Here is a 26894-nt window from a genome sequence, read left to right as displayed (position 1 = left end):
AATTTTAAATTTCATATCTTTATATTTGAAGCCTGAAATGTGGCGAAAGGTTGCAAGATTCAATCAGGACTAATTTTGGGCCAGTCTTCTCCACAAAAATGTTGTAGTTCAGTCAGATTCCTGGGATGTCTGGCATGAATCAGTTTCTTTAGGTCATGCCACAGCATCTCAACGGGGTTCAAGTCTGGAGTTTGACTGGGCCACTATATTATGTGTATTTTGTTTTTCTGGAACCATTCTTTAGTTGATTTACTTCTGTGTTTTGGATCATTGTCCTGTTGCAGCATCCATCCTCATTTTTAGCATCAACTGTCTGACAGACGGCCTCAGGTTTTCCTGCAAAACTTTTGCATTCATTCTTTCATTAATGATTGCAAGTTGTCCAGGCCCCGAGGTAGCAAAACAGCCCCAAATCATGATGCTCCCTCCACCATGCTTCACAGGGGGGATGAGGTGTTGATGTTGGTGAGCTGTTCCATTTTTCCTCCACACATGACATTGTTTCTCCCCAAAAATTCAATTTTGGTTTCATCAGTCCACAAAATATTTTGCCAAAACTTCTGTGACGTGTCTGAGTGCCTTTTTGCAAACATTAAACGAGCAACAATGTTTTTTTTTTTTTTTTAGACAGAAGTGGCTTCCTCTGTGGAGTCCTCCCATGAACACCATTCTGGGCCATAGTTTTACATATAGACCCTACCCACCGACGTCACAAAATCACGTGCTCGCTGTATGGTTCCGCCCCCTTGTCCGTCATTTTGTGTCTGTATTATCAATGGTCTCAATTGATCGAGCAATTTATAATGCATTTCATGGAAGACCCGGTGCTTTCAGATGCCGTAAACTCACTTGATGCGTTGCATAAAAGGCGTTATGTGGAAAAGCTTCAGTTTAACCATTCGCCAGATCCATATTTGATGCCTAAATCGATGTTTTTCGACCCGCTGTCTCTGCCGTATTTGCCTGACATCTGCTAGCTACCCTGATATGTACAACTATCTTGTCCACACAAAATCAGCCTATTCTCACGAAAGTTTGAAAAACTTTAAGAGCTTGGAGGCTTATAAATACTTCGTTGCTGGTTGGGTGAAACAGGTCCTCGTCCACGAAAATTCGGCAGGAATCTATCTTGTGCTTGGAAAGGTGAGTTACGAAATTTTCAATTCAAAATCTTTTGTTATTGCTAACATCCACTGTCAAGTCTAATGTATTTCATGTCGTTTGTCAATGGAGTTAGGGCTTTTAATGTTGATATGGTTTAGCGACAGCACTCTCACTACATACATATGTGTATGTTGTCGGCGATTAGCCTAGCAATGATCTTAATTGTGGTTGTCAGACCAAAACCCTCTAATATTAAATGCATCTTACCAGATATAAAATGACTACTACATAATCTGTGGTAATCGTTTGGAGCCCAGTTTTCTCGTTGAATTGCAGCAGCCCATCTCGCTCTCTTCCTACCGGGTCTCTCGGAATCCGGTAGAACTTCAAGTCTCTCCGTCTATCTTCTCTGTTATTGCAACCGACCGCCACACACGCCTTCACCATTTTGATTATTAATGTTAACGAGCAGAAAAACACGTCGTAAATAGGAGGAATGTACGTAGCCGTAACAGGTAAACATGATGTGTTGACGGACAATTGGGCGGCACCAGTCAGGAGGAAGGAGTTGTGACGTCACGTGGGTAGGGTCTATAGTTGATGTGTGCACATAGATATGGAGTGTGCCAGTGATTTCTGTAAATCTTTAGCAGACACTCTAAGGTTCGTTTTTTATCTCTCTGAGTATTCTGCTCTGAAGTCTTGGCGTCATCTTTGGTGGAGGGCCACTCCTCGGGAGAGAAGCAACAGTGCCAAACTCTCTCCATTTGTAGACAACTTCTATGACTGTCGATTGATGAACATCCAGGCTTTTACAAATTGTTTTGTATCCTTTCCCAGCTCTATACAAATCAACAATCCTTAATCGCAGGTCTTCGGACAGCTCTTTTGACTGAGCCATGATGCACATCAGACAATGCTTCTCATCAAGACAATTCTTATCAGGTGTGTTTTATAGTGGGCAGGGCAGCTTTAAACCACTCATCAGTGATTGGGAACACACCTGACTTAAATTGTTTGGTAACAATAGGTTTCAATTGCTCTTTAAGGCCATGTCCACACGTAGCAGGGTATTTGGCAAAAAGAAGAAATTTTTCTATGGTTTGGCCTATCATCCACACGCACACCTAAACCGGAGTTCTTAAGAACGACGAGGAAAGTGAATCAGTGCGAATTCTGCGTTTGTGGCACCATCATGTGGACAGTAATAACCGAAGATTTAACTGTGAAAACGTCACTGGCTGCGACAAACTTTGTCCTCACGTCACACGACACCAATGTTTACATTTGGTGTCAACATGGATACCGTTGCTGTGTGTTTAGATCTAATTATTTGACAGGTGGTGTTGGCATCCATTTATTTACAAATTCTTGAATTGCTCCATATTGAGGAACACAAGCGGAGGACGAGATTACTGACAATTATTTGTCGGTCCACACGTACGAGACTGGCGCCATGTTTTCCAATTTGAAGAAGTGAAGTCGCGAGAAGGGAAGCTTACTCGGGTTGGATGGGATTTGGGGAACTGCTGCCATCTTGAGGCCTGGCATTGTTATGAATGTACTTAAAACGTATAAATGCGGTTGGCTGTGGATGCTTTTTTTCTACAAACGTGCAGGTGTGGACGTCATTATTTTTTCCTGACGTATTAAGCCAGAATGATCGTTTTTTTTAAAAAACTACTTGGTGTAGACATGGCCTAAGTCTACCTAGGCAGAGGGTTCACTTACCTATTTTTCCCCCTTCTGTCATTGTTTGCATACTATTCATATTGAAATATGAAAACCTATAAATGTTTGGGCGGTTTAAGTTAAAGCAGACACTGTTTTTTTCATATGTTTGACCTTGACTAAGATCAGATCACATTTGATGATTTTATGCAGAAATGTGAGAAATTCCAGAAGGTTCAGATCCTTTTTATACCACTGCCCAGTAGAAATTTAAAAACACTGCACAAAAACATTGTAATTTTTGCCTCACTGTCTGCAGTCAAATCACTTAGCATCAACAAAATTATTGTTTTAGCAGGATTATTATAAATTATTTCATAGCAGGAAGTGATGAGCCGGGCACTCCCGTCCCATGCATGAATGCCTAATTTTTATTGTTGCACAAGAAAGCCACAACTTCTCTCAATTTAAAGAGGAAGAGCAGATTATAGCACCGGTTTTGAAATCGCTACACTGGCTTCCAGTGAGTCAAAGGATAGACTATAAAATACTACTGCTCGTCTACAAAACACTTAATGGCCTTGGACCAAAATGCATGCTTGATTTGTTAGATTCCTATGAGACATCTAGACCCGGTCTCCTGCATGTTCCAAGAACAATAACCAAGCAGGGTGAGGCAGCATTTAGCTATTATGCTCCTCACCTCTGGAACAAGTTACCTGAACGTCTGAAGTATGCTTAAATTGTTAGCTCCTTTAAATCAGGGCTAAAAACGCTTTTGTTTAGCACTGCATATCCATAACTGGCTATATATTTCAATCTACTTGCTTTCTATTCCTCTTGTGCTTATCTTCATTGCTCATTTCAATTATTAGTAGTAGTAGTAGTTTTTGTTTAATTTTTTTAAATTTAGTTTCATTCTATTTGTGATTAAATGCGATTTTTATGTATAATTTTATTTCCTATTTTGACTGTCTTGGTTTTTACGGTGTATTAATTTAAATGTGATTTTTATGATCTTCATGTGATGTAAAGCACTTTGAATTGCCTTGTGTTGAATTGTGCTATATAAATAAATTTGCCTTGCCTTGACCATGAAACCATGAAACGGGCTCTACTAGTGGAGGCCAGAAAGTGGTGATTTTAATGTCGTTTGTAAACTACAGTTGTGGTCAAAAGTTTACATACACTTGTGAAGAACATAATGTCATGGCTCTCTTGAGTTTCCAGTTATTTCTACAACTCTTGATTTTTCTCTGATAGAGTGATTGGAACGGATACTTCTTTGTCACAAAAAACATTCACGAAGTCTGGTTCTTTTATGACTTTATTATGGGTGAACAGAAAAAAGTGATCACATCTGCTGGGTCAAAAATATACATACAGCAGGGCTAATATTTGGTAACATGTCCCTTGGCCATTTTCACTTCAATTAGGCGCTTTTGGTAGCCATCCACAAGCTTTTGTTTGAATCTTTGACCACTCCTCTTGACAGAATTGGTGCAATTCAGTTAAACTTGATGGCTTTCTGACATGGACTTGTTTCTTCAGCATTGTCCACAAGTTCTCAATGGGGTTTAAGTCAGGACTTTGGGAAGGCCATTCAAAAACCTTAATTCTAGCCTGATTTAGCCATTCTATTACCACTTTTGATGTGTGTTTGGGGTCATTGTCCTGTTGGAACACCCAACTGCGCCCAAGACCCAATCTTCGGGCTGATAACGTTAGGTTATCTTGAAGAATTTGAAGGTAATCCTCCGTCTTCATGATCCCATTTACTCTTTGTAAAGCACCAGTTCCATTGGCAGCAAAACAGCCCCACAGCATAATACTACCACCACCATGCTTGACGGTAGGCATGGTGTACTTGGGGTTAAAGGCCTCACCTTTTCTCCTCCAAACATATTGCTGGGCATTGTGGCCAAACAGCTCGATTTTTGTTTCGTCTGACCACAGAACTTTCCTCCAGAAGGTCTTATCTTTGTCCATGTGATCAGCAGCAAACTTCAGTCGAGCCTTAAGGTGCCGCTTTTGGAGCAAGGGCTTCCTTCTTGCACGGCAGCCTCTCAGTCCATGGAGATGCAAAACACGCTTGAGTGTGGACACTGACACCTGTGTTCCAGCAGCTTCTAATTCTTGGCAGATCTGCTTTTTGGTGATTCTCGGTTGAATCTTCACCCTCCTGACCAATTTTCTCTCAGCAGCAGGTGATAGCTTGTGTTTTCTTCCTGATCGTGGCAGTGACAAAACAGTGCCATGCACTTTATACTTACAAACAATTGTTTGCACTGTTGCTCTTGGGACCTGCAGCTGCTTTGAAATGGCTCCAAGTGACTTTCCTGACTTGTTCAAGTCAATGATTGTTCAAGTCAATAATCACTCACAAGAAATTGCTAATTCGTGTTGCTGTATGTATATTTTTGACCCAGTAGATTTGATCACTTTTTCTGTTAACCCATAATAAAGTCATAAAAGAACCAAACTTCATGAATGTGTTTTGTGACAAAGAAGTATCTGTTCCAATCACTCTATCGGAGAAAAATTAGAGTTGTAGAAATAATTGAAAACTCAAGAGAGCCATGACATTATGTTCTTCACAAGTGTATGTAAACTTTTGACCACAACTGTACATTCCAGTCCCAGCCCCGCCTGATTATTTTTCTTCATGGCAGCTTCTCATTCTATAAGTTTAGATCATGGCATTTCCTTTCGTTTGAATGGGAAATCATTTGAGAAAAAATTATACGGCCGACATGTTTTGTATCGAAACTGACCGTTAGCCATAAGGAACTTAGGGATGAGGTCCACATTCCAGTCGCGTCCTCGGCCCATGGATTCCGGCGGGCTGTTAGGAAGACTGAAACGCTTGTAAAGCTGAAAGCGAACACAAAACTGACGTCAACAGATCAGGCGCATCTAAAAGTTATTGGCAACCGGCTACCGTTACCTCCTCTAAGGGGGTGATGGATGAACTCTCGCCGCCGTAATACGGGTTTCTGTCCATGTGCAGAACCTTCTTGCCATTCACAGACATGATCCCGGACAGGATGCATTCCTGAGTAAAACAAATGAGGTTTGTTAATTAAACGATCCTGAGTTGAAGTTTAAAGGACTAAAAATTTGAAAACTGTGCTGAAACCACGCCCTGCCTGACTGTCAATCAAATAGCACTTTGACAACCTGGAAAAATAGAAAGTGATTCATCTAGCGTTCTTATTTTTTATCATTAATACTAGAGATGTCCCCGATCTGATCACGGGATCAAATTTCGGGCCTATCAACCATTTTTGTCGAAAACGGGTGAAAAGGATTGGGTTTTTAATACGAAAAAAAAAAAAGTGCTGGCTGGAGTCTCCAATGTTAAGAGCCAGTTGACAATTTACAGGACGTTATTGCCACCTTGTGGTCATTATGATTCATTGCATCCATCATGTGACACAGTCATGATGCAGTTGAGTGCTTTATGTTATCTTGCTGCCTTGGAAACTACTGCTGGCCCAAAGTATTCGCACCCCTATTGGGTTGCATCTATCGATTATTTTAGTCGTCGATTAATCGATGAACTAGTTAGTTCAAATAATCGAGTAATCAAATAAGGAACACGAAAAATTAAAATACCTGAGCTGAGCCACAAACGGTATAAAAAAAAAAAATTTAATGAGGATTTATGTACAACAAAAGAGCAACTGGCTAACTTGCATAGCAAAAGTCAGCTATCTTAAATGCTAACGTTGTAATTTTTTTACAATGCTCTTGACAAACTGTTCAGACACATATTCCCACAAAAAATGGCTAAATATACCTACAAACTAAATTACGAAAAAACATTAGTTCAAACAAAAACTTGGCTTATGTTGGTGTTAACAGGGAGCACCTGGATTCAGCCATGTGAAATGAGGCAGACTAAAGGGCAGTATAGCCACCCAAATCAATAAAACTAAATGCAAACACTTTCAAAACAAACCATTACACGATTACTCGAAGCAGCAAAATTTAATCAGAATCTTTTTTTCTAATCGAATACTCGAGTTAATCGATTAATCGTTGCAGCACTATCAGTCTTGAAAAGGATGAAGTTTCTTTCCACAGGAGTGCACTTTCACAAAAATGTTTTTTTTTTAAAAGCTCACGGAGAAAACATTTACTCATATTGCTTTGCCTATAAAGATCTATGTAAAACAAAAGAACAATTGGCTAAATTACATAGCAAAATTCCGCTAGCTTAAATGCTATAAAATGCAAACGTTTTTTTACAACGCTCCTAACAAATGGTTCAGACACATATTCCCACAAAAAACAGCTAAATATACCTATAAACTAAATTACGAATGCATTAAAAAACATGAGCTCAAGCAAAAACTTAGCTTACGTTGTTCTGAATAGGAAACAGGTGGATTAAGCCATATGAAATGAGGCAGAGCAGCGGGTAGTGTATCCACCCTAATCAATAAAACGAAATGCAAACACTTTCAAAATAAACCATTACAATGCCACTTTAATTAAACGAATAAACAAAGCAAAAAACAAAATTTAATTCAAATATTTTTTTCTAATCAAATACTCGAGTTCATCGATTAATCGTTGAAGCACTACACCCCTACAATTCTATCAGATAATGCTCAATTTCTCCCAGAAAATAATTGCAATTACAAATGTTTTGGTAGTAATATTTTCATTTATTTTGCTTGCAATGAAAAAACACAAAAGAGAATGAAAAAAAAATTAAATCATTATCATTTCACACAGAACTCCAAAAATGGGCCAGACAAAAGTATTGGCACCCTCAGCCTAATACTTGGTAGCACAACCTTTAGACAAAATAACTGCGAACAACCGCATCCGGTATCCATGAATGAGTTTCTTACAATGCTCAACTGGAATTTTAGACCGTTCTTCTTTGGCCAACTGTTCCAGGTCTCTGAGATTTTCAGATCTCTCCACGGGTGTTCTATGCGATCCAGCTCTGGCCACTTTAGAAGTCTCCAGTGCTTTCTCTCAAACCATTTTCGAGTGCTTTTTGAAGTGTGTTTTGGGTCATTCTCCTGCTGGAAGACCTATGACCTCTGAGGGACACCCAGCTTTCTCACACTGGGCCCTACGTGATAATGCAAAATTTGTTGTTAGTCTTCAGACCTTATAATGCCATGCACACGGTCAAGCAGTCCAGTGCCAGAGGCAGCAAAGCAACCCGAAAACATCAGGGAACCTCTGTCATGTTTGGCTGTGGGGACTAGACGCGTACGAAATTTCCGATTATTCGCGATTTGGCCGTGGAAGATTCGAGAACGATTCACAAACATTCAAATTCCGATTATCGAATTATACCAGATAAAGCGGAAATAAAACACAGTCAGCGCGGTCTTCGGGACGCAATGAGGAACGGATCGAGAGTAAATATCATGTTCAACTCATGCCGCTAGATATATAAAAAATAAAAAAATACCTGACTGCGGCCATCAGCCGCTACAAACAGCGCCCAGTTGCTAGTTGCTACAAACATACGGCAACACGGTATGGTAGATATTACATATATCTAGAACTAGATGTGAAATGACAGACGACGGCTGTGTTAGATTATATACCAAGAACTAGATGCAAAATGACAGACTTTCCCGCGCCAGTAAATAGGCGCCATCTTAAAGCAGTAGACTTCTCTAGAAGGCTCTGTTGTAGCGAACCTAATTACTTTTTATCCCCCCCCAAAAAAATCGCCAAAATCTTGACTTGAATCTATCTTTAAATGATGAAACAGTTTTAAACTTTCATGTCGAAAGTAGACAGAAGGGAAATTATGGAATAACGGGAGCAATTTTAACAACTTTAACGGTTGATTCACAACATTAAATTAATTGAAAGTAGTTTAAAGCTGCCGATACAGAATGGGGACTTGCGTATTTTATTTACTACTTTTAACGGTTAACTTGATACTGAAATAGTAGTTTGTTCAGCCTGAGAGGATTTTTAATTTTTTTTTTTTTTTGGGGGGGGGGGGGGTTGTGGTGTATCAATAATCGATTTCTAATCGAATTGGAGGCTCTGAAACATAATCGAATCGTTAGGTGCCCAAAGATTCCCACCTCTAGTAGGGACCATGTTCTTATCTATGAAGGCCTTTTTTTTCCTGGCTTTTTTATGTCTCTGGGTCAGAAGTGGGGTCTTCCTGAGTATCATACCGTAGAGTCCCTTTTCATTCGGACGCTGACAGATACGGTACGGGTTGACACTGTTGTACCCTCGGAATGTGGGACAGCTTAAACTTGTTTGGACGTTCGTCGAGATTCTTTATACACCATCCGCACAATCTTTCGTTGAAATCGCTCCTCAATTTTTCGTTTCCGTTCACATCTAGGGAGGTTAGCCACAGTGCCGTGGGCTTTACACTTATTGATGACACTGCGCACGGTACGCACAGGAACATTCAGGTCTTTGGAGATGGACTTGTACCCTTGAGATTGTTCATGCTTCCTCACAATTTTGTTTCTCAAGTCTTGAGACAGTTCTTTGGTCTTCTTTCTTTTCTCCGTGCTCAATGTGGTACACACACGACAGAGGTTGGGTCAACTTTAATCCATTTTAACTGGTTGCACGTGTGATTTAGTTATTGCCACCACCTGTAAGTAACAGGTGCTGTTAATTACACAAATTAGAGAAGCATCACATGATTTTTCAAAGTGTGCCAATACTGGCCCGTTTTTGGAGTTTTGTGTAAAATGATAATGATTTAATGTTTTTTTCCATTCTCTTTTGTGTTTTTTAATTGAAAGCAAAATAAATGAAGATATTACTACCAAAGCATTTGTAATAGCAATCAATTTCTGGGAGAAACTGAGCATTATGTGAAAGAATTGCAGGTGTGCCAATAATTTTGGCCAGCAGTCTACCTATAAATAAGATATATATGTATATATACAGTGGGGAGAACAAGTATTTGATACACTGCTAATGGGTTTTCCCATTGGCAATGTATCAAATACTTGTTCTCCCCACTGTATATGGCGCTGTATTTTAGGCCAAAAGAACTGTTGTGTTTGATAGAACAATATGTCTATAGACCCTACCCACCGACGTCACAAAACCACGTGCTTGCTGTATGGTTCCGCCCTCTTGTCCGTCATTTTGTCTCTGTATTAGCATTGGTTTCAATTGATCGAGGAATTTAAAATGCATTTCATGGAAGACCCGGTGCTTTCTGATGCTGTAAACTCACTGGATGTGTTGCATAAAAGGCGTTATGTGGAAAAGCTTGGTTCTATACAGTCGCCAGATCCATATTTGATGCCCAAATCGATGTTTTTCGACCCACTGTCTTCGCCCTGTCTGCCTGACATCTGCTACGCTGATATTTACAATTATCTTGTCCACACAAAATCAGCCTATTCTCACGAAAATTTGAAAAACTTCAAGAGCTTGGAGGCTTATAAATACTTCGTTGCTGGTTGGGTGAAACAGGTCCCTCTAAGTATATCTTAAATGCATCTTACCGGATATAAAATGACTACTACATAGTCTGTGGTGATTTTTTGGTGCCCAGTTTTCACGTCGAATTGCAGCCGTTCATTTCGCTCTCCTCTTTGGATCCCTCGGAATACGGTAAAACTTCAAGTCTCTCCTTCCATCTTCTCTGTTAGTGCAACCAACAGCCACACACGCCTTCACTATTTTGATTATTAATGTTAAGGAGCAGAAAAACACGCCGTAAATAGGAGGAATGTACGTAGCCGTAACAGGTTAACACTATGTTTTGACGGACAATTGGGCGGTACCATTCAGGAGAGCGGAGTTGTGACGTCACGTGGGTAGGGTCTATAGACCCTACCCACCGACGTCACAGAATCATGTGCTCGCTGTATGGTTCCGCCCCGTTGTCCGTCATTTTGTGTCTGTATTATCAATGGTCTCAATTGATCGAGCAATTTATAATGCATTTCATGGAAGACCCGGTGCTTTCGGATGCCGTAAACTCACTTGATGCGTTGCATAAAAGGCGTTATGTGGAAAAGCTTCAGTTTATCCATTCGCCAGATCCATATTTGATGCCTAAATCGATGTTTTTCGACCCGCTGTCTCCGCCGTATTTGCCTGACATCTGCTAGCTAGCCTGATATGTACAACTATCTTGTCCACACAAAATCAGCCTATTCTCACGAAAGTTTGAAAAACTTTAAGAGCTTGGAGGCTTATAAATACTTCGTTGCTGGTTGCGTGAAACAGGTCCTCGTCCACGAAAACTCGGCAGGAATCTATCTTGTGCTTGGAAAGGTGAGTTACGAAATTTTCAATTCAAAATCTTTTGTTATTGCTAACATCCACTGTCAAGTCTAATGTATTTCATGTCGTTTGTCAATGGAGTTAGGGCTTTTAATGTTTATATGGTTTAGCGATAGCACTCTTACTACATACATACGTGTATGTTGTCGGCGATTAGCCTAGCAATGATCTTAATTGTGGTTGTCAGCCCAAAACCCTAAATATATATTAAATGCATCTTACCAGATATAAAATGACTACCACATAATCTGTGGTAATTGTTTGGAGCCCAGTTTTCTCGTCGAATTGCAGCAGCCCAGCTCGCTCTCTTCTCTCCGGGTCTCTCGGAATCCGGTAGAACTTCAAGTCTCTCCGTCTTCTCCGTCTATCTTCTCTGTTATTGCAACCGACCGCCACACACGCCTTCACCATTTTGATTATTAATGTTAACGAGCAGAAAAACACGTCGTAAATAGGAGGAATGTACGTAGCCGTAACAGGTAAACATGATGTGTTGACGGACAATTGGGCGGCACCAGTCAGGAGGAAGGAGTTGTGACGTCACGTGGGTAGGGTCTATTGACCCTACTTACATGACGTCACAACCACGCCTCCGCGCCATATTGTCCGTCAACTCGTCGTGTTGACGCATTACCGCTATGTAAATTCCTCCTATTATGGCGTGTTTTTCTGCTCGTTAACATTAATAATCAAAATGGTGAAGGCGTGTGTGGCGGTTGGTTGCAATAACAGAGAAGATATACGAAGAGACTTGAAGTTCTACCATATTCCGAGAGACCCGGAGAGGAGAGAGAGATGGACTGCTGCAATTCGACGAGAAAACTGGGCTCCAAACGATTACCACGGATTATGTAATAGTCATTTTATATCTGGTAAGATGCATTTAATATATATTTAGGGTTTTGGGCTGACAACCACAATTAAGATCATTGCTAGGCTAATCGCCGACAACATACACGTATGTATGTAGTAAGAGTGCTATCGCTAAACCATATAAACATTAAAAGCCCTAACTCCATTGACAAACGACATGAAATACATTAGACTTGACAGTGGATGTTAGCAATAAGCAGTTTCAAATTCAAGATGCTTATTTCTTCCACCATCATTACATTTTGAATAATATTTAGCTGGTACCAAGTGAAAGAAGCTGGCCTCGTCTACGGATCATCAGTTAAACAGGTGTGTCCAAACCTTTTGCAAAGGGGGCCAGATTTGGTGTGATAAAAATGCGGGGGGCTACCTTGGCTGATTTACATAGAACAATATATTTAAAGAAATTTTAGCAAGCCCTTCTGTGTGTCACATTTGCTTTATTATTTTTTTAATTCATAATTTCAACAGTCTTGTCTTTGTGGCGTTCTCTTTCGACACTTGGGCTCTTGTGAAATACTGCTGCTGTGAAATGAAACTAGCTTCAAGTTGCTATAATTTCTCGCTGCGTATCTTCCCTGTAATTTTGTCGTACATATCAGCGTGTCTTGTTCGGTAATATCATTATCGCGTCACATCGAACTCTTTGAAAACAGCGACTGTCTCTTTGCAAATGAGGCAGACACAACTGTTGCGTGTTTTGTCGAAGAAATAGTCCAATATCCACCTATCCTTGAAGCGTCGGCAGTCGCAGTCAACTTTTTTTTTTTTTATTGATTGTCGCCATTTTAGAAAATTGGAAGGGTCACACGGGGTAATGTTGCTTAGAGTGCTGCTCTTAAAGTTTTTCAAACTTTCGTGAGAATAGGCTGATTTTGTGTGGACAAGATAGTTGTAGATATCAGGGTAGCAGATGTCAGGCAGAGAGGGCGAAGACAGCGGGTCGAAAAATATCGATTTAGGCATCAAATATGGATCTGGCGAATGGATAGACTGAAGCTTTTCCACATAACGCCTTTTATGCAACGCATCCAATGAGTTTACAGCGTCTGAAAGCACCGGGGCTTCCATGAATTGCACTATAAATTGCACGACAAATTGAAACCATTGAGAATACGGATAAACAATGACGGACAATATGTCGGCCGGATACAGCGACACGTCATTCTGTGACGTTGGTGAGTAGGGTCTATATGCTGCCATAGCAGATTCCTGGCGCAATAAGCCCCGAACTATTTTTATTTGTCCATTTTACCCTGGAAAACTCGTGTTTACAGACGTCGCGCAACCGCTTTTGTTTCAACCTAGCCATAAAAAGAAGTTAAGTAATTGTATTTATAATTCGAAATGTCTGTCATTTTTAGCTTAGAATCATTAGTTGGTGTCTAATATTTATTTAGTATTATTAATATTTAGTTGTTGTTTTTTAAAAAAAACAAAACGACTTTAAAAATGTATTTACTCAAATATTTTAAACTTTTAAACAAATTACGTCACAATAAAAAATTGGCGTCTGTAAAAAAAGTCACGGATATCTACCTCACAACAATCGCATAGTTGTATTTTTTTAGTTACTGTCGCATTTTCTCCGATATTTTAGGTGATAAATAATCGATCCAAACAAAGAAAAATTGAAAAAAAAAAAAAAACGTTTAAAAGGGTAAATATATCAAAAAGAAAATCTCGACCACTCCTTGATTACTGCGATTTCTGCATCGCGACCCCTGTTATATTACCATGTTTCACCCCTAAAATTCCCCCCAAATCTGGCTCTGGCCCTTTACAGCTGTGTCTTGACACTCGGTGATACATGTTACATGTAGTTTTTGGATCAAAAAGAGGTAAGTAAGCAATAATATCTCATTAAAATCGTGGCGTCTTCAATTCTGCTGTCTCATGCTCTGACCTCCAGATAGTTTTTTTAAAATTAATTAATTAATTAATTTTTTTAAAATGCCCTCCTGTTCAAAAATTTTCTTCCCCCAGAGAATTAAGATTTTAAGCTTTCCAATGATGTATCACACATGTATATAGGGCAATTTTGAAATTTGGCCAAATTGGGGGTCTCAGAGCGGAACTTAAGTCACCTGAGTGTTTTCCGCCATATACATACAGTATATAGGTAACTATTTCCAATAAACTTCATTAGATGCCTTTCCTCGAAATGTGCAAAACAGCCCATAAAACGAAAACTATATACATCTTTTAGTCTTTGATTCCTCAGAGGCCTTGGTGAAATTGCCGGGAAACACAGGCCCACATTGTGTGTCTCACACATCCAGACAGTGCTCCTTTCACCATTCATCCTCTGCTTTATACAGTACAGTTGTCCTGTCCCCTTTGCCAAAAAGCAGCCCCAAAGCATGAGTTTTCCTCCCCCACACTTCACAGTGGGGATGGTGTTCTTGGAATTGTATTCTTCCTTCTTTTTCCTCCACACACGACAGTTTGGTACAACAAACTGTAGACAGTTTGCACCAAAAATTTTCTACTTTGGTCTCATCTGACCACATGACTTTCTCCCATGACTCCTCTCCATCATTCAGATGGTCCCTGGCAAACGTCAGACGGGCCTTCACATGTACTGGCTTCAACAGGGGAACCTTCTGAGCAATGCATGATTTTAAATCATCTACTGACAGTAGCCTTTGAAACTGTGCATCCAGCTCTCTTCAGGTCATTGATCAGCTCCTAACGTGTACTTCTTGGCTGAGCCCTCACTTTTCTCATCATGAGTGATGCCCCACGAGGAGAGATTTTACATGGAGCCCCAGTCCGAGGTAGATTATCAGTCATGTTGAGCCTATTCCATTTTCTAAAAATTGCTGCAACTGTTGATTTAGTCTCACTAAGCTGCTTTGCAATTGTCCCCACAGCCTTTTCCAGCTTTGTGGAGCTCAACATTTTTTTCTCTGGTGTCTTTCGACAGCTCTCTGGTCTTGCCCATGGTAAAAGTTGGATTATGACTGAATGTGGAACACAGGTGACAATTATGAGCTCAAACGGGTGGTTGGTTACTGAAGGAATCTGACCTTTTAGCCAAATTGCCGGAATCATGCCAGTCAAACTGCCGGACCCGCGCTGGCGCAGATCCAACGATCTGGGCCGGCAAGATTCCCACGACCCGCCCAAAAGGCCAAACTCTCCGCGTTCACCTTAGTCTAAACCACAGGTGTAAAACCGATTCCAGAAAGGGCCTAGTGGGTGCAGGTTTGCTTTCCAACCAATGAAGAGGACAACTTTTCACCAATTAGATCTTTTACATGTGTAATCAGGTAAACTTTGTCAGGTGCTGCTTGTTTCAGCAGGAAGTTCATTGGTTAAACTCTCTGCGCGTTATCGGTTGGAACAAAATCCACCACCCACTAGGCCCTCTCTGGAATCGGTTTGACACCTGTGGTCTAAACCCCTTGTACTGACTCCATTTTGAAAGCTGGAAAAAGGCTTCGAAGCACAAGTTGACAATTTATTCAGGTCGTCAGCGATCGTACAGCACAGAGGGACCCAGGCGAAGATTCATGGTCAACATATCACAAGTCAACAAAAAAGGTTCCCGGAAAAAATGACAACGATTAGTTAAACATTCAGTCTTTTGAAGGCTCTCGCGGGGCGGGCTGTGGGCAGGAAAAAGGGTGTATTTAGGATCATCTTCTATCTAAGTTTGAGCCGTTTAGTTCATTCGTCACAGTTGCTGAGTCACCGTTACTGGGGCAACCGCAGTCAGAGATTTTGCCGTGTTACGTGTTTTCAGTTGGATATCGGGCGTTCTCCGGTGTTCCTTGTGTTGGGACAGGGCGTCCCGCCATCTGTTCTTGACTGTCCGGGAGAACTAATTGCGAGAGTTGGTGGTGCAGACAAGGGCTTGTCAGCGGGAATCTTGCTCAGTCAGTTGCATGACGCACACGTTGGGCTTCCGTGATAAGAAGGTGTCATGTATCTCTTATGCCCTATATTCTGCTTGTTTTCCTTAAACTATGGTATCGGTGCTATTTATTTTATATTGGGTGTGTTAGAGTAATACAAACAGTCGATCAGCAAATAAGAGAAAATATACTATTCCCTGATTGATTACATTAAGTGTGTTAGAATAATGCAAACACTTGGACTGTACCTATGAGAAAAGGTACTATCTCCTTCATTATTCATGGGGTAAAAGTGGACTTTTTTTAAGGTAGACTGACAACTCTTTTAAGTGTCATAATTATTGCTGATTCTCAGGGGTACAAACACTTATGAACCCCAGTAAATTACAATTAAAATATTTTTTAAAATCATACAATGTGATATCTGGATTTTATTTTAGATTATGTCTCTATGAGTGGAAATGCATGTATAATTCAAATTTCAGACTTCTACTTATTTTCTAAGTGAGTGAACTTGCAAAATCACAAAGGATGCAAATGCTTCTGTTCCTTACTATATACTAGTATATGGCGAAAAATACACAGACAAGACTGAAAAAGCAGTTTATGCTCTTGCAACCCTCTTTAAAATAAACTGCTGTATTTTAAGCCAAAAGAACTGTTGTGTTTGATAGAATAATCTGTCTATATGCTGGCATAGCAGAGTCATGGCACATTAATAAGCCCCCGAACTATTTTTATCTATTTTACCCTGGAAAACCGCGTTTACAGACGTCGTGCAACCGCTTTTGTTTCAACCTAGCCATAAAAAGGAGGTAATATATTTATTATTCAAAATATTTTTCATTTTTAGCTTAGAATCATCAATTTATGTCTAATATTTCATTTGAAAAAAAAAAACAACTTTAAAAAACTATTCACTCGCATATTCTAAACTTTTAAACAAATTACGTCACAGTAAAAAAATGGTGTCTGTAAATAAGTCACAGATAAGCTACCTCCTAACTATCGCTTAATTGTATTTTTTTTTGTTACTTTTGCATTTTCCCCAATATTTTAGATGATTGATAATCGATCCAAAAAAAAAAAAACGTTTAAAAGGGTAAATATATGAAAATGAAAATCTCGACCACTCCTTGATGTCTGCGATTTCTGCATCACAACCCATGTTATATTACCATATTTCACCCCTAAAATTCCCCCCAAATCTGGCTCTGGCCATTTACAGCTATGTCTTGACACTCGGTGATACATGTTACATGTAGTTTTTGGATCGAAAAGAGGTAAGTAAGCAATAATATCTCATTAAAATCGTGGCGTCTTCAATTCTGCTTTCTCATGCTCTGACCTCCAGATTGGGTTTTTTTTTTTTTTTTAAATGCTCTCCTGTTCAAAATTTTTCTTCCCCCAGAAAATTGAGATTTTTAGCTTTCCAATGATGTATCCCATGTGCATATAGGACAATTTTGACATTCGGCCAAACTGGGGTTCTCAGAGAGGAACTTTAAGTCACCTGATTGTTTTCCGCCATAGACATACAGTGGGGCAAATAAGTATTTAGTCAACCACTAATTGTGCAAGTTCTACCACTTGAAAATATTAGAGAGGCCTGTAATTGTCAACATGGGTAAACCTCAACCATGAGAGACAGAATGTGGAAAAAAAAACACAGAAAATCACATTGTTTGGTTTTTAAAGAATTTATTTGCAAATCATGGTGAAAAATAAGTATTTGGCCAATACCAAAAGTTCACCTCAATACTTTGTTATGTACCCTTTGTTGGCAGTAACTCTTTTTCACACACTGTTTCTGGTATTTTGGCCCATTCCTCCATCCAGATCTCCTCTAGAGCAGTGATGTTTTGGGGCTGTCATTGGGCAACACGGACTTTCAACTCCCTCCACAGATTTTCTATGGGGTTGAGATCTGGAGACTGGCTAGGCCACTCCAGGACCTTGAAATGCTTCTTACGAAGCCACTCCTTTGTTGCCCTGGCTGTGTGTTTGGGATCATTGTCATGCTGAAAGACCCAGCCACGTCTCTTCAATGACCTTGCTGATGGAAGGAGATTTTCATTCAAAATCTCTCGATACATGGCCCCATTCATCCTTTCCTTTACACAGATCAGTTGTCCTGGTCCCTTTGCAGAAAAACAGCCCCAAAGCATGATGTTTCCACCCCCATGGTTCACAGTGGGTATGATGTTCTTCAGATGCAATTCAGTATTCTTTCTCCTCCAAACATGAGAACCTGAGTTTCTACCAAAAAGTTCTATTTTGGTTTCATCTGACCATAATACATTCTCCCAGTCCTCTTCTGGATCATCCAAATGCTCTCTAGCGAACCGCAGACGGGCCTGGACGTGTACTTTCTTCAGCAGGGGGACACGTCTGGCAGTGCAGGATTTGAGTCCCTGGTGGCGCATTGTGTTACTGATAGTAGCCTTTGTTACTGTGGTCCCAGCTCTCTGTAGGTCATTCACTAGGTCCGCCTGTGTGACTCTGGGATTTTTGCTCACCGTTCTTGTTATCATTTTGACGCCACGGGGTGAGATCTTCCATGGAGCCCCAGATCGAGGGAGATTATCAGTGGTCTTGTATGTTTTCAATTTTCTAATAATTGCTCCCACAGGTGATTTCTTTACACCAAGCGTTTTACCTGTTGCAGATTCAGTCTTCCCAGCCTGGTGCAGGTCTACAATTTTGTCTCTGGTGTCTTTCGACAGCTCTTTGGTCTTGGCCATTGTGGAGTTTGGAGTGTGACTGACTGAGGTTGTGGACAGGTGTCTTTTATACTAATCATGAGTTAAAACAGGTGCCGGTAATACAGGTGAGTGGAGCCTCGTAGACCTCTTTGACAGTCAGAAATCTTGCTTGTTTGTAGGTGACCAAATACTTATTTTTCCCTCTAATTTGGAAATAAATTCTTTAAAAATCATAAAATGTGATTTTCTGGGTTTTTTTCCACACTCTGTCACTCATGGTTGAGGTTTACCCATGTTGACAATTACAGGCCTCTCTAATCTTTTCAAGTAGGAGAACTTGCTCAATTGGTGGTTGACTAAATACTTATTTGCCCCATTGTATATATAAATACATCCATTGTAATACTGTGAGGAAAAAAAACTGCAATATTGGAGAAAAAGGTCGTAATATTACGAGAATAAAGTCGTTATATTACGTATCTTTACATCACGTATTATGCATGGATGCAATGTGGCTAAATGAGCTAAATTAGCTGCTACGTACTTAACGTAGCGCTAACTACCTGTTTTAAAATGAACAAATGGATTCTTAGCTATAACTTAGTATCGATATCAATCCTCATGTTGATTATAATTTGACATACATGTGCCAAAAGATAAAGGACTGTAAAATTCATCTTAGTGGGGCTGGCAAAGTGCTACGTAAAGTACGTCCTACTAGCTAATTTAGCTCAATTAGCCACTATGCAGCCATGAAAATGCCACAAAATGATTTTTATTCTCATAATATTACGTTTGTCTTGTAATACTACGATCCTTTTTATCCCGTAGTATACAACGTTTGACTTTATTCTTGTGATTTTATGACTTTAATCTCTTATTAATTCTTTTTTTCTGTGTTTATCCACTTAATACTCAATACCAAGTCGTACCATTTTTTCTTTAAAGTATTAAACTCATGCCATGCCATTGACGGTAATAGCTGTCCAATTCACTTAAACCGGGAAGACTGGCTGTGAATGCTCTTGTTTCAGCACCACTGACGGCGCTAGACGTCCAATCTTTTTTGAATGGGGGGCTGTCAACCCTCCCAGTCTAAAGGGATTTGACGTCTAGCGCCGTCAATGGCACCCAATGACTTCAATTATTAGAAAAACAACCATAATTCGTGCATGAAATTGATTTTACATCTTAATCTTTTTTCAAGTGATGCTCATGGCTCAGACAATGCAGGCCGGACAGACTACACTGCGCATGCGCCAATTGCTCGGACAAAAAATCCATCAACCCCGATGTGCCCGTCACGATGACGTGTTTGCACGGTGACAGCCGATTTGCAAACCGATCCCACAACGATCTCGCCATCTGAAATGGCGTCTCGAACCGGACGACCCATACAAATAAAAACCCAAATGGCATAAAGTTGTGGCGTGACGTGAGGCGTGATTCAGCCTTGCTAAGCATTACGGGCGTCGAGCAGCGGTAGCCGCGGCGGGGTGACGCCTAAAAGATGCTGCAGACTGCGGCCATCAAACGCCCCTCCCCAGCCCTCCTCCAGGACCTCCTCGGCCCGTGACACGCAAACCTAGCACCGTTTCTCCCCCAATATTACCACTTCGCCAATGAAACGAGATGTTGTTGGAGCTCCATGCCCGAAAAAAATTCAAATGATTCAAAAAAGACGTCTTACCGTCAGTCCCGTGCCCAAAACGATCACATCATATTCCTCATCCATGTTGTCTCCCCGCCTTGCCTTCTTCTTTCTCTTTCTTTTTCTCCTCTCTTTTTTTCGTGAGAAAACGCAGTGAAGAGTTTCGCGAGGTAAAGAAAGCCGTAAACCTCTTCGGACGCCTGCTTGACACTTTAAATAAGTTTGTAAATCATGAGAAAGCGATGAAAAGAGCGAAGGTTTTCACGCTGGATGTCACCGGAGAGGACGAGCAAAGATGGCCCGGATCCTGAAGCGGTAGGGAATAGTCCCTGCCTGCCTGCGCGTCGGAAAATAGTGCGCCCCCTGCCTGCTTTACACATTGCATCCACACAATAGAGTCCGAGCAGGAAATGTTCCGCGGACGCCGCCCTTGTTCATTCAAAGCCAGGCTTAGTATTTGAACTACGAGAGCTTCCCTTAAACAAAAATTTATGATCTTTTTGAGCCTTCTTTTGCAGTTGTGGGCGCAGGGTTACGTGGACGCACGATGAGTATCCCTCCGCCATCCCAGCTGTGAATACGGGCATGGAAAATGGCGAGAAATGTCTGTAAACACGCACTTGCCTTATGTTTCTAAATGTAAATAAGATGCTGTACTACGCCCGGTTTTTGTCTTTTGGTTTTGTAATTTGGGAGTTGCAATTCAAAGCTTTACGCGGACTGTAACGCAGCACCATGGACAGTCGCCAGGTGAACCTGTCACACATAAAAACACACATTTTCATGTGGAAAAACTTCACTCTACTCAAAAGTTAGCATTAGCTTAACTTTTTCACTTTCATCCCCGCTAACGGAGTGTGTGTTTTGTTACTTAGTAAGAGGGGGAAAATAATATTGACAACACTTACCCAGCCCCTCCCAGTTGAAATGGATTGGACGTCTATTGCCGTCAATGGCAGCCAAAGGTCACAGAGGTCACAAGAGATTTTTTTTTTTAAAAAACAAATACACAATTCCCAGATCAAAATAGCTACACTCTAGCCACGCATACCTGTATTTGAATTTATGTCTGTATTCTTTTTTGTCAATTCATTAAAATTTGTTTTGATAAGATTTTTAAAGTTGAATTTTTTTGGGTATTTTATTTACAGTTATTTATTTACATTTTAAAGTACTCTTGGCTCTTGTCATTTTGTGTTTTTTTTCCAATTCCATTTTTGATATATACTGCTTAGGGCTGTCAAACGATTAAAATTTTTAATCGAGTTAATTACAGCTTAAAAATTAATTAATCGTAATTAATCGCAATTAATCGCAATTCAAACCATCTATAAAATATGCCATATTTTTCTGTAAATTATTGTTGGAATGGAAAGATAGGGCACAACATGGACATATACATTCAACATACGGTACATAAGGACTGTATTTGTTTATTATAACAATAAATCAACAAGATGGCATTAACATTATTAACATTCTGTTAAAGCAATCCATGGATAGAAAGACTCGTAGTTCTTAAAAGAAAAATGTTAGTACAAGTTATAGAAATTTTATATTAAAACCCCTCTTACTGTTTTTGTCGTTTTAATAAAATTTGTAAAATGTTCAATCAAAAATTAAACTTGTAGCCCGCCATTGTTGATGTCAATAATTACTTACCCAATGCTCATTGGAACTATAGCCCATAAAATCAGTCGCACCCAAGCGCCAGCAGAGGGCGGCAAAACTCCATAGACACAACAAGTGAGCATTTCACTGCACTGTCATTTAAATCTGTCTGAGCGGGCCATCTGCGTTAACTGCGTCAAATATTTTAACGTGATTAGTTAAAAAAACTTAATTAACGCCCGTTAACGCGATAATTTTGACAGCCCTAAAAAATAAGGCAAGGTTCATACCGCAGGCAGGTCTTAGTCTTACAGTCTTATACTCAAAGTTTATATGGATTGATAGAACACTTGCACTCACTGTGCGTGCATGACGCACACAGACATAAGGTCAAGTTTGCCCCGACTCTCGGTGATATTGAAATAGTTCCGCTCATTTGGCGCACAGAAAGAAAACCAAGCCATAGACTTTGTAATGATATTGATGGGGCGTGGGGCCAATTAATATGGGGCCATCATTGTTGGCGTGGCCGTCATAGCTGACCGAGTGGAATCACCGACAAGAGCTTTTTTCGTTGAAAATTCTTGTGAATGAATGCTTAAATCCCTGAATTCTTTGTATACACTACCGTTCAAAAGTTTGGGGTCGCTTTGACCCCAAACTTTTGAACCGTAGTGTATCATATGGAATTTTTCATTATGTACAATCAAACTTTTGAACGGTAGTGTATATGGACGTAAAACAGTCTCAATTCTTGGTTAAAAGCAAAAAAAAAAAAAAAAAAGTGCAGTAAGCATTTATTTTACATAAATATGTCAAAGTATGATGCTTGTCAGTCAGTCAGTGTGGCGGCCGCTATATGTAAACAGAGCTTTTCCGGTGAAAATTATTGTGAATAAATGCTTAAATCCCTGAATTCTTTATAGATTTGGACATAGAACAGTCTCGATTCTTGGTTAAAAGCCAAAAAACGTGCTGTTAGCATTTATTTTATTTCAATATGTCGAAGAACGATGATCGTCTGTTAGGTAATGTGGCGGCCCCCATACAGTGGGGCAAATAAGTATTTAGTCAACCACCAAGTGTGCAAGTTCTCCTACTTGGAAAAATTAGAGAGGCCTGTAATTGTCAATATGGGTGAACCTCAACCATGAGACACAGAATGTGGAAAAAAACAGAAAATCACATTGTTTGATTTTTAAAGAATTTATTTCCAAATTAGAGTGGAAAATAAGTATTTGGTCACCTACAAACAAGAAAGATTTCTGGATGTCAAAGAGGCCTAACTTCTTCCAACGAGGTCAAACGAGGCTCCACTTGTTACCTGTATTAATGGCACCTGTTTTAACTCATTAAAAGTATAAAAGACACCTGTTCACAACCTCAGTCAGTCACACTCCAAACTCCACTATGGGCAAGACCAAAGAGCTGTCGAAGGACACCAGAGACAAAATTGTAGACCTGCACCAGGCTGGGAAGACTGAATCTGCAATAGGTAAAACGCTTGGTGTAAAGAAATCAACAGTGGGAGCAATTATTAGAAAATGGAAGACATACAGTGGGGAGAACAAGTATTTGATACACTGCCGATTTTCCTGTAGCCCATCTCAGCCTTGTGCAGGTCTGTTATTTTATCCCTGATGTCCTTACACAGCTCTTTGGTCTTGGCCATTGTGGAGAGGTTGGAGTTTGTTTGTTTGAGCACTACTATTACTTCCGGTAGTGAGTGGAGAACAGGAGGGGTTCTTAAAAAAGAAGTAAGAGCCGAAATATTTACTAGTTGGTAATGTATCAAATACTTATTTCATGCAATTAAATGCAAATTTATTATTTAAAAATCATACACCGTGATTTTCTGTTTTTTTATTAGATTCCGTCCCTCACAGTTGAAGAGAACTTATGATACAAATTACAGACCTCTACATGCTTTGCAAGTGGGAAAACCAGCAAAATCGGCAGTGTATCAAATACTTGTTCTCCCCACTGTACAAGACCACTGATAATCTCCCTCGATCTGGGGCTCCATGCAAGATCTCACCCCGTGGCGTCAAAATGATAAGAACGGTGAGCAAAAATCCTAGAACCACACGTGGGGACTTAGTGAATGACCTACAGAGAGCTGGGACCACAGTAACAAAGGCTACTATCAGTAACACAATGCGCCGCCAGGGACTCAACTCTTGCACTGCCAGACGTGTCCCCCTGCTGAAGAAAGTACACGTCCAGGACCGTCTGCGATTCGCCAGGGAGCATTTGGATGATCCAGACAAGGACTGGAAGAATGTGTTATGGTCAGATGAAACCAAAATACAACTTTTTGGTAGAAACACATTTTCTCGTGTTTGGAGGAGAAAGAATACTTAATTGCATCCGAAAAACACCATACCCACTGTGAAGCATGGGGGTGGAAACATCATGCTTTGGGGTCATTTTTCTACAAAGGGACCAGGACGATTGATCTGTGTAAAGGAAAGAATGAATAGGGCCATGTATCGAAAGATTTTGAGTGAAAATCTCCTTCCATCAGCAAGGTCATTGAAGATGAGACGTGGCTGGGTCTTTCAGCATGACAATGAGCCCAAACACACAGCCAGGGCAACAAAGGAGTGGCTTCGTAAAAAAAGCATTTCAAGGTCCTGGAGTGGCCTGGCCAGTCTCCAGATCTCAACCCCATAGAAAATCTGTGGAGGGAGTTGAAAGTCCGTGTTGCCCAACGAGAGCCCCAAAACATCACTGCGCTAGAGGAGATCTGCACTAAAGGAGATAACAAAGTATTGAGATGAACTTTTGATATTGAGCAAATACTAATTTTCCACCATGATTTGCAAATAAATTCTTTAAAAATCAAACAATGTGATTTTCTGTTTTTTTCCCCCACATTCTGTCTCTTATGGTTGAGGTTTACCCATGTTGACAATTACAGGCCTCTCTAATATTTTCAAGTGGGAGAACTTGCACAAGTAGTGGTTGACTAAATACTTATGGGCCCCACTGTATGTAAACAGAGCTTTTCCTTTGAAAATTATTGCGAATAAATGCTTGAATCCCTGAAATCTTCATAGATATGGACGTAAAACAGTCTTGATTCTGGGTTAAAAGCAAAAAAACAAAAAGTGCAGTTGGCATTTCTTTTACGTAAATGTTTTACGTTGAAAATTCTTGTGAAAAAAACGAAAAATATAGTAAATTACCTTCAATCCTCATATGCGATACAGCTTTCATACTTTTGCAACATAAATCGGGCGTTGTGTCGCTGAAACCGACTGCGAATAAGTGAAGCGGATTGTGGGATGGCGTGGCGCAGTGAAGGTCGAATCTGACCTGTCAGTATCATTATGAACTCTATGACCGAGCATTCCCAGGCTTGCCCCCCCTCATTTAATTTTTATGACTGTTGTCCTGCCCACCTCTTTCCAATAAGCTGAGTTCAAGCTAGGCGCTAACGCTAATGTACAGCTCCATCACTGTTGTCCTCCTTCCTTATCGTTCTTTGCTGACATACCGTATTAGCCCGAATATAAGTCGGTGCTTTTTGCATTGAAATAAGACTGAAAAAGAGGGGGTCGTTTTATTTTCGCGGTCTAGATATTATACCCATTCAAGACGCTAGATGGCGCCAGATATCATTGAAGCGATGTTCTGTCATGACAGACCTCAGCTACTCTCCCCATTCACAACGCTAGATGGCGCCAGATATCATTGAAGCGATGTTCTGCCGTCACAGATCTCAGCTACTCTCAAGTTAACCTTTTTGCATTATTTAATCGTAATGTTTTTCCTTATTCAGATTTGTGTCAAGGCTACAGTTACACTTCACTTTGATGATTAATGCAGTTATTGCACTTTTGTTGTTTTATCACAATAGATTGGTTTATTAACATTTCAAAAACCAGAAGCTATTCATTTACGAATGTGATTGCACTTTAGTTTACATATTTAAATGTTCAGGTATTATGATTTGAATGAGGCAAAATAACATGCTTTTTCTCTCAAATATATTTTTATAATCGTTTGTTTTGATGTACTGTAACTATTTTCTGTATAAAAATGAATTTGGTGTTCAAAAAATCCTTTTTCAAACTTGAGTCTTGAAAAAGAGGGGGCCGTCTTATAATCAGGCCAATACGATAATTGCTGCATGAATTCCGATTTAGTAGACTTGACAGTTCAGACCGCTGCCACATTCTGGAAAAATGTGGCCCAGATCGTTTTTTAACCACATACGAAAGTGACCTACATGGGATTTGAAATAATCCACTTTTATGCGATCGGTCCCATTCAGACCGTCAAGTTATTGCCTCACTCAAGTCGGAAAAACACGAAAAAAAAATGAGATTTGTGCATTAAGACCTGCGGTAAGAACCTAACCTAAGTGATTTTCCCTCCCAAAAATGAATACTTCAATTATTTACCGTATTTTCTGGACTATAAATCACACTTTTTTTCATAGTTTGGCTGGGCCTGCAACTTATTCTAAGGTCACATTACTTATGTAATGTTAAAATATAGTTGTCATGTTTGTGTGCGTTCTCAGTTCCTTTTTTTTCATTCAGCACTTGATTGAGCCGGGTGGGCGGGGCAATGCGACACACCTGTGCAGCATTAGGAACGCTCAGTATTTAGGGATGCCTGTCACCATCTGCAAGTGTCGGACTATTACTTGCTTACTGACCGCTGTGTGCGCCATCTCGAGATCTCTTGCTTACTTACAGTTGTATTCTTTGTTATGTTGTTGTTGTGTTTTTGTTGGACTTTGCTATTATTTGTTTTTGCCGTTTCTGGCCATTGTAGCCTTCCCCTTGGTTCTCTCGCCGACTAGGTTCGTGCCATTTTTATTTTTCTCGCATATTCTGGTGTGCTCCCTTAGTTCTCGTTTTGTAGTAACAAATACTACAAACTTCCACGTCTTTGGTTGGATCCATATTTAACGGCTCGCTGTTTCATAACAATAGTATTTTACATAAATATACATATCTTTTGAATTTTTTTTCTTAATTGCGTTTATTTTTTTATTACTGTTCAAATTATTGACCCCCCCTCCCAGAATGGATCCTTCATTTTGCTGATTAATTTTATTTAAGATTATAGATTCTTTTACTGCCCATCGCTAAACAAGTGCGGACAGCACTGATACAAATGGAGGTCAAA

The 26894-nt window shown here is 40.1% G+C and overlaps 1 protein-coding gene across 1 annotated transcript in view; it reads right to left on the bottom strand.

Annotated features, from left to right (window-relative positions):
- Nucleotides 1-20454, bottom strand: part of LOC130910364 (rab GDP dissociation inhibitor alpha) — a 48379-nt gene extending 27925 nt beyond the window's left edge. The window contains exons 1-3 of the mRNA XM_057827586.1: nucleotides 20175-20454; nucleotides 5723-5830; nucleotides 5550-5649 (exon numbers count right to left, since the gene is read on the bottom strand). Coding sequence (XP_057683569.1) covers nucleotides 5550-5649; nucleotides 5723-5830; nucleotides 20175-20219 — 253 coding nt within the window. The 5' untranslated portion in view covers nucleotides 20220-20454. The remainder of the gene's footprint in view (nucleotides 1-5549; nucleotides 5650-5722; nucleotides 5831-20174) is intronic.
- Between the last annotated feature and the right edge of the window lie 6440 nt (nucleotides 20455-26894).

The sequence above is a fragment of the Corythoichthys intestinalis genome, chromosome 2 (assembly GCF_030265065.1).
Source record: "Corythoichthys intestinalis isolate RoL2023-P3 chromosome 2, ASM3026506v1, whole genome shotgun sequence".
Lineage (NCBI taxonomy): Eukaryota > Metazoa > Chordata > Actinopteri > Syngnathiformes > Syngnathidae > Corythoichthys > Corythoichthys intestinalis.
The sequence above is the reverse complement of the archived record's forward strand: the minus strand, read 5'-3'. Positions and strand labels throughout refer to the sequence as shown.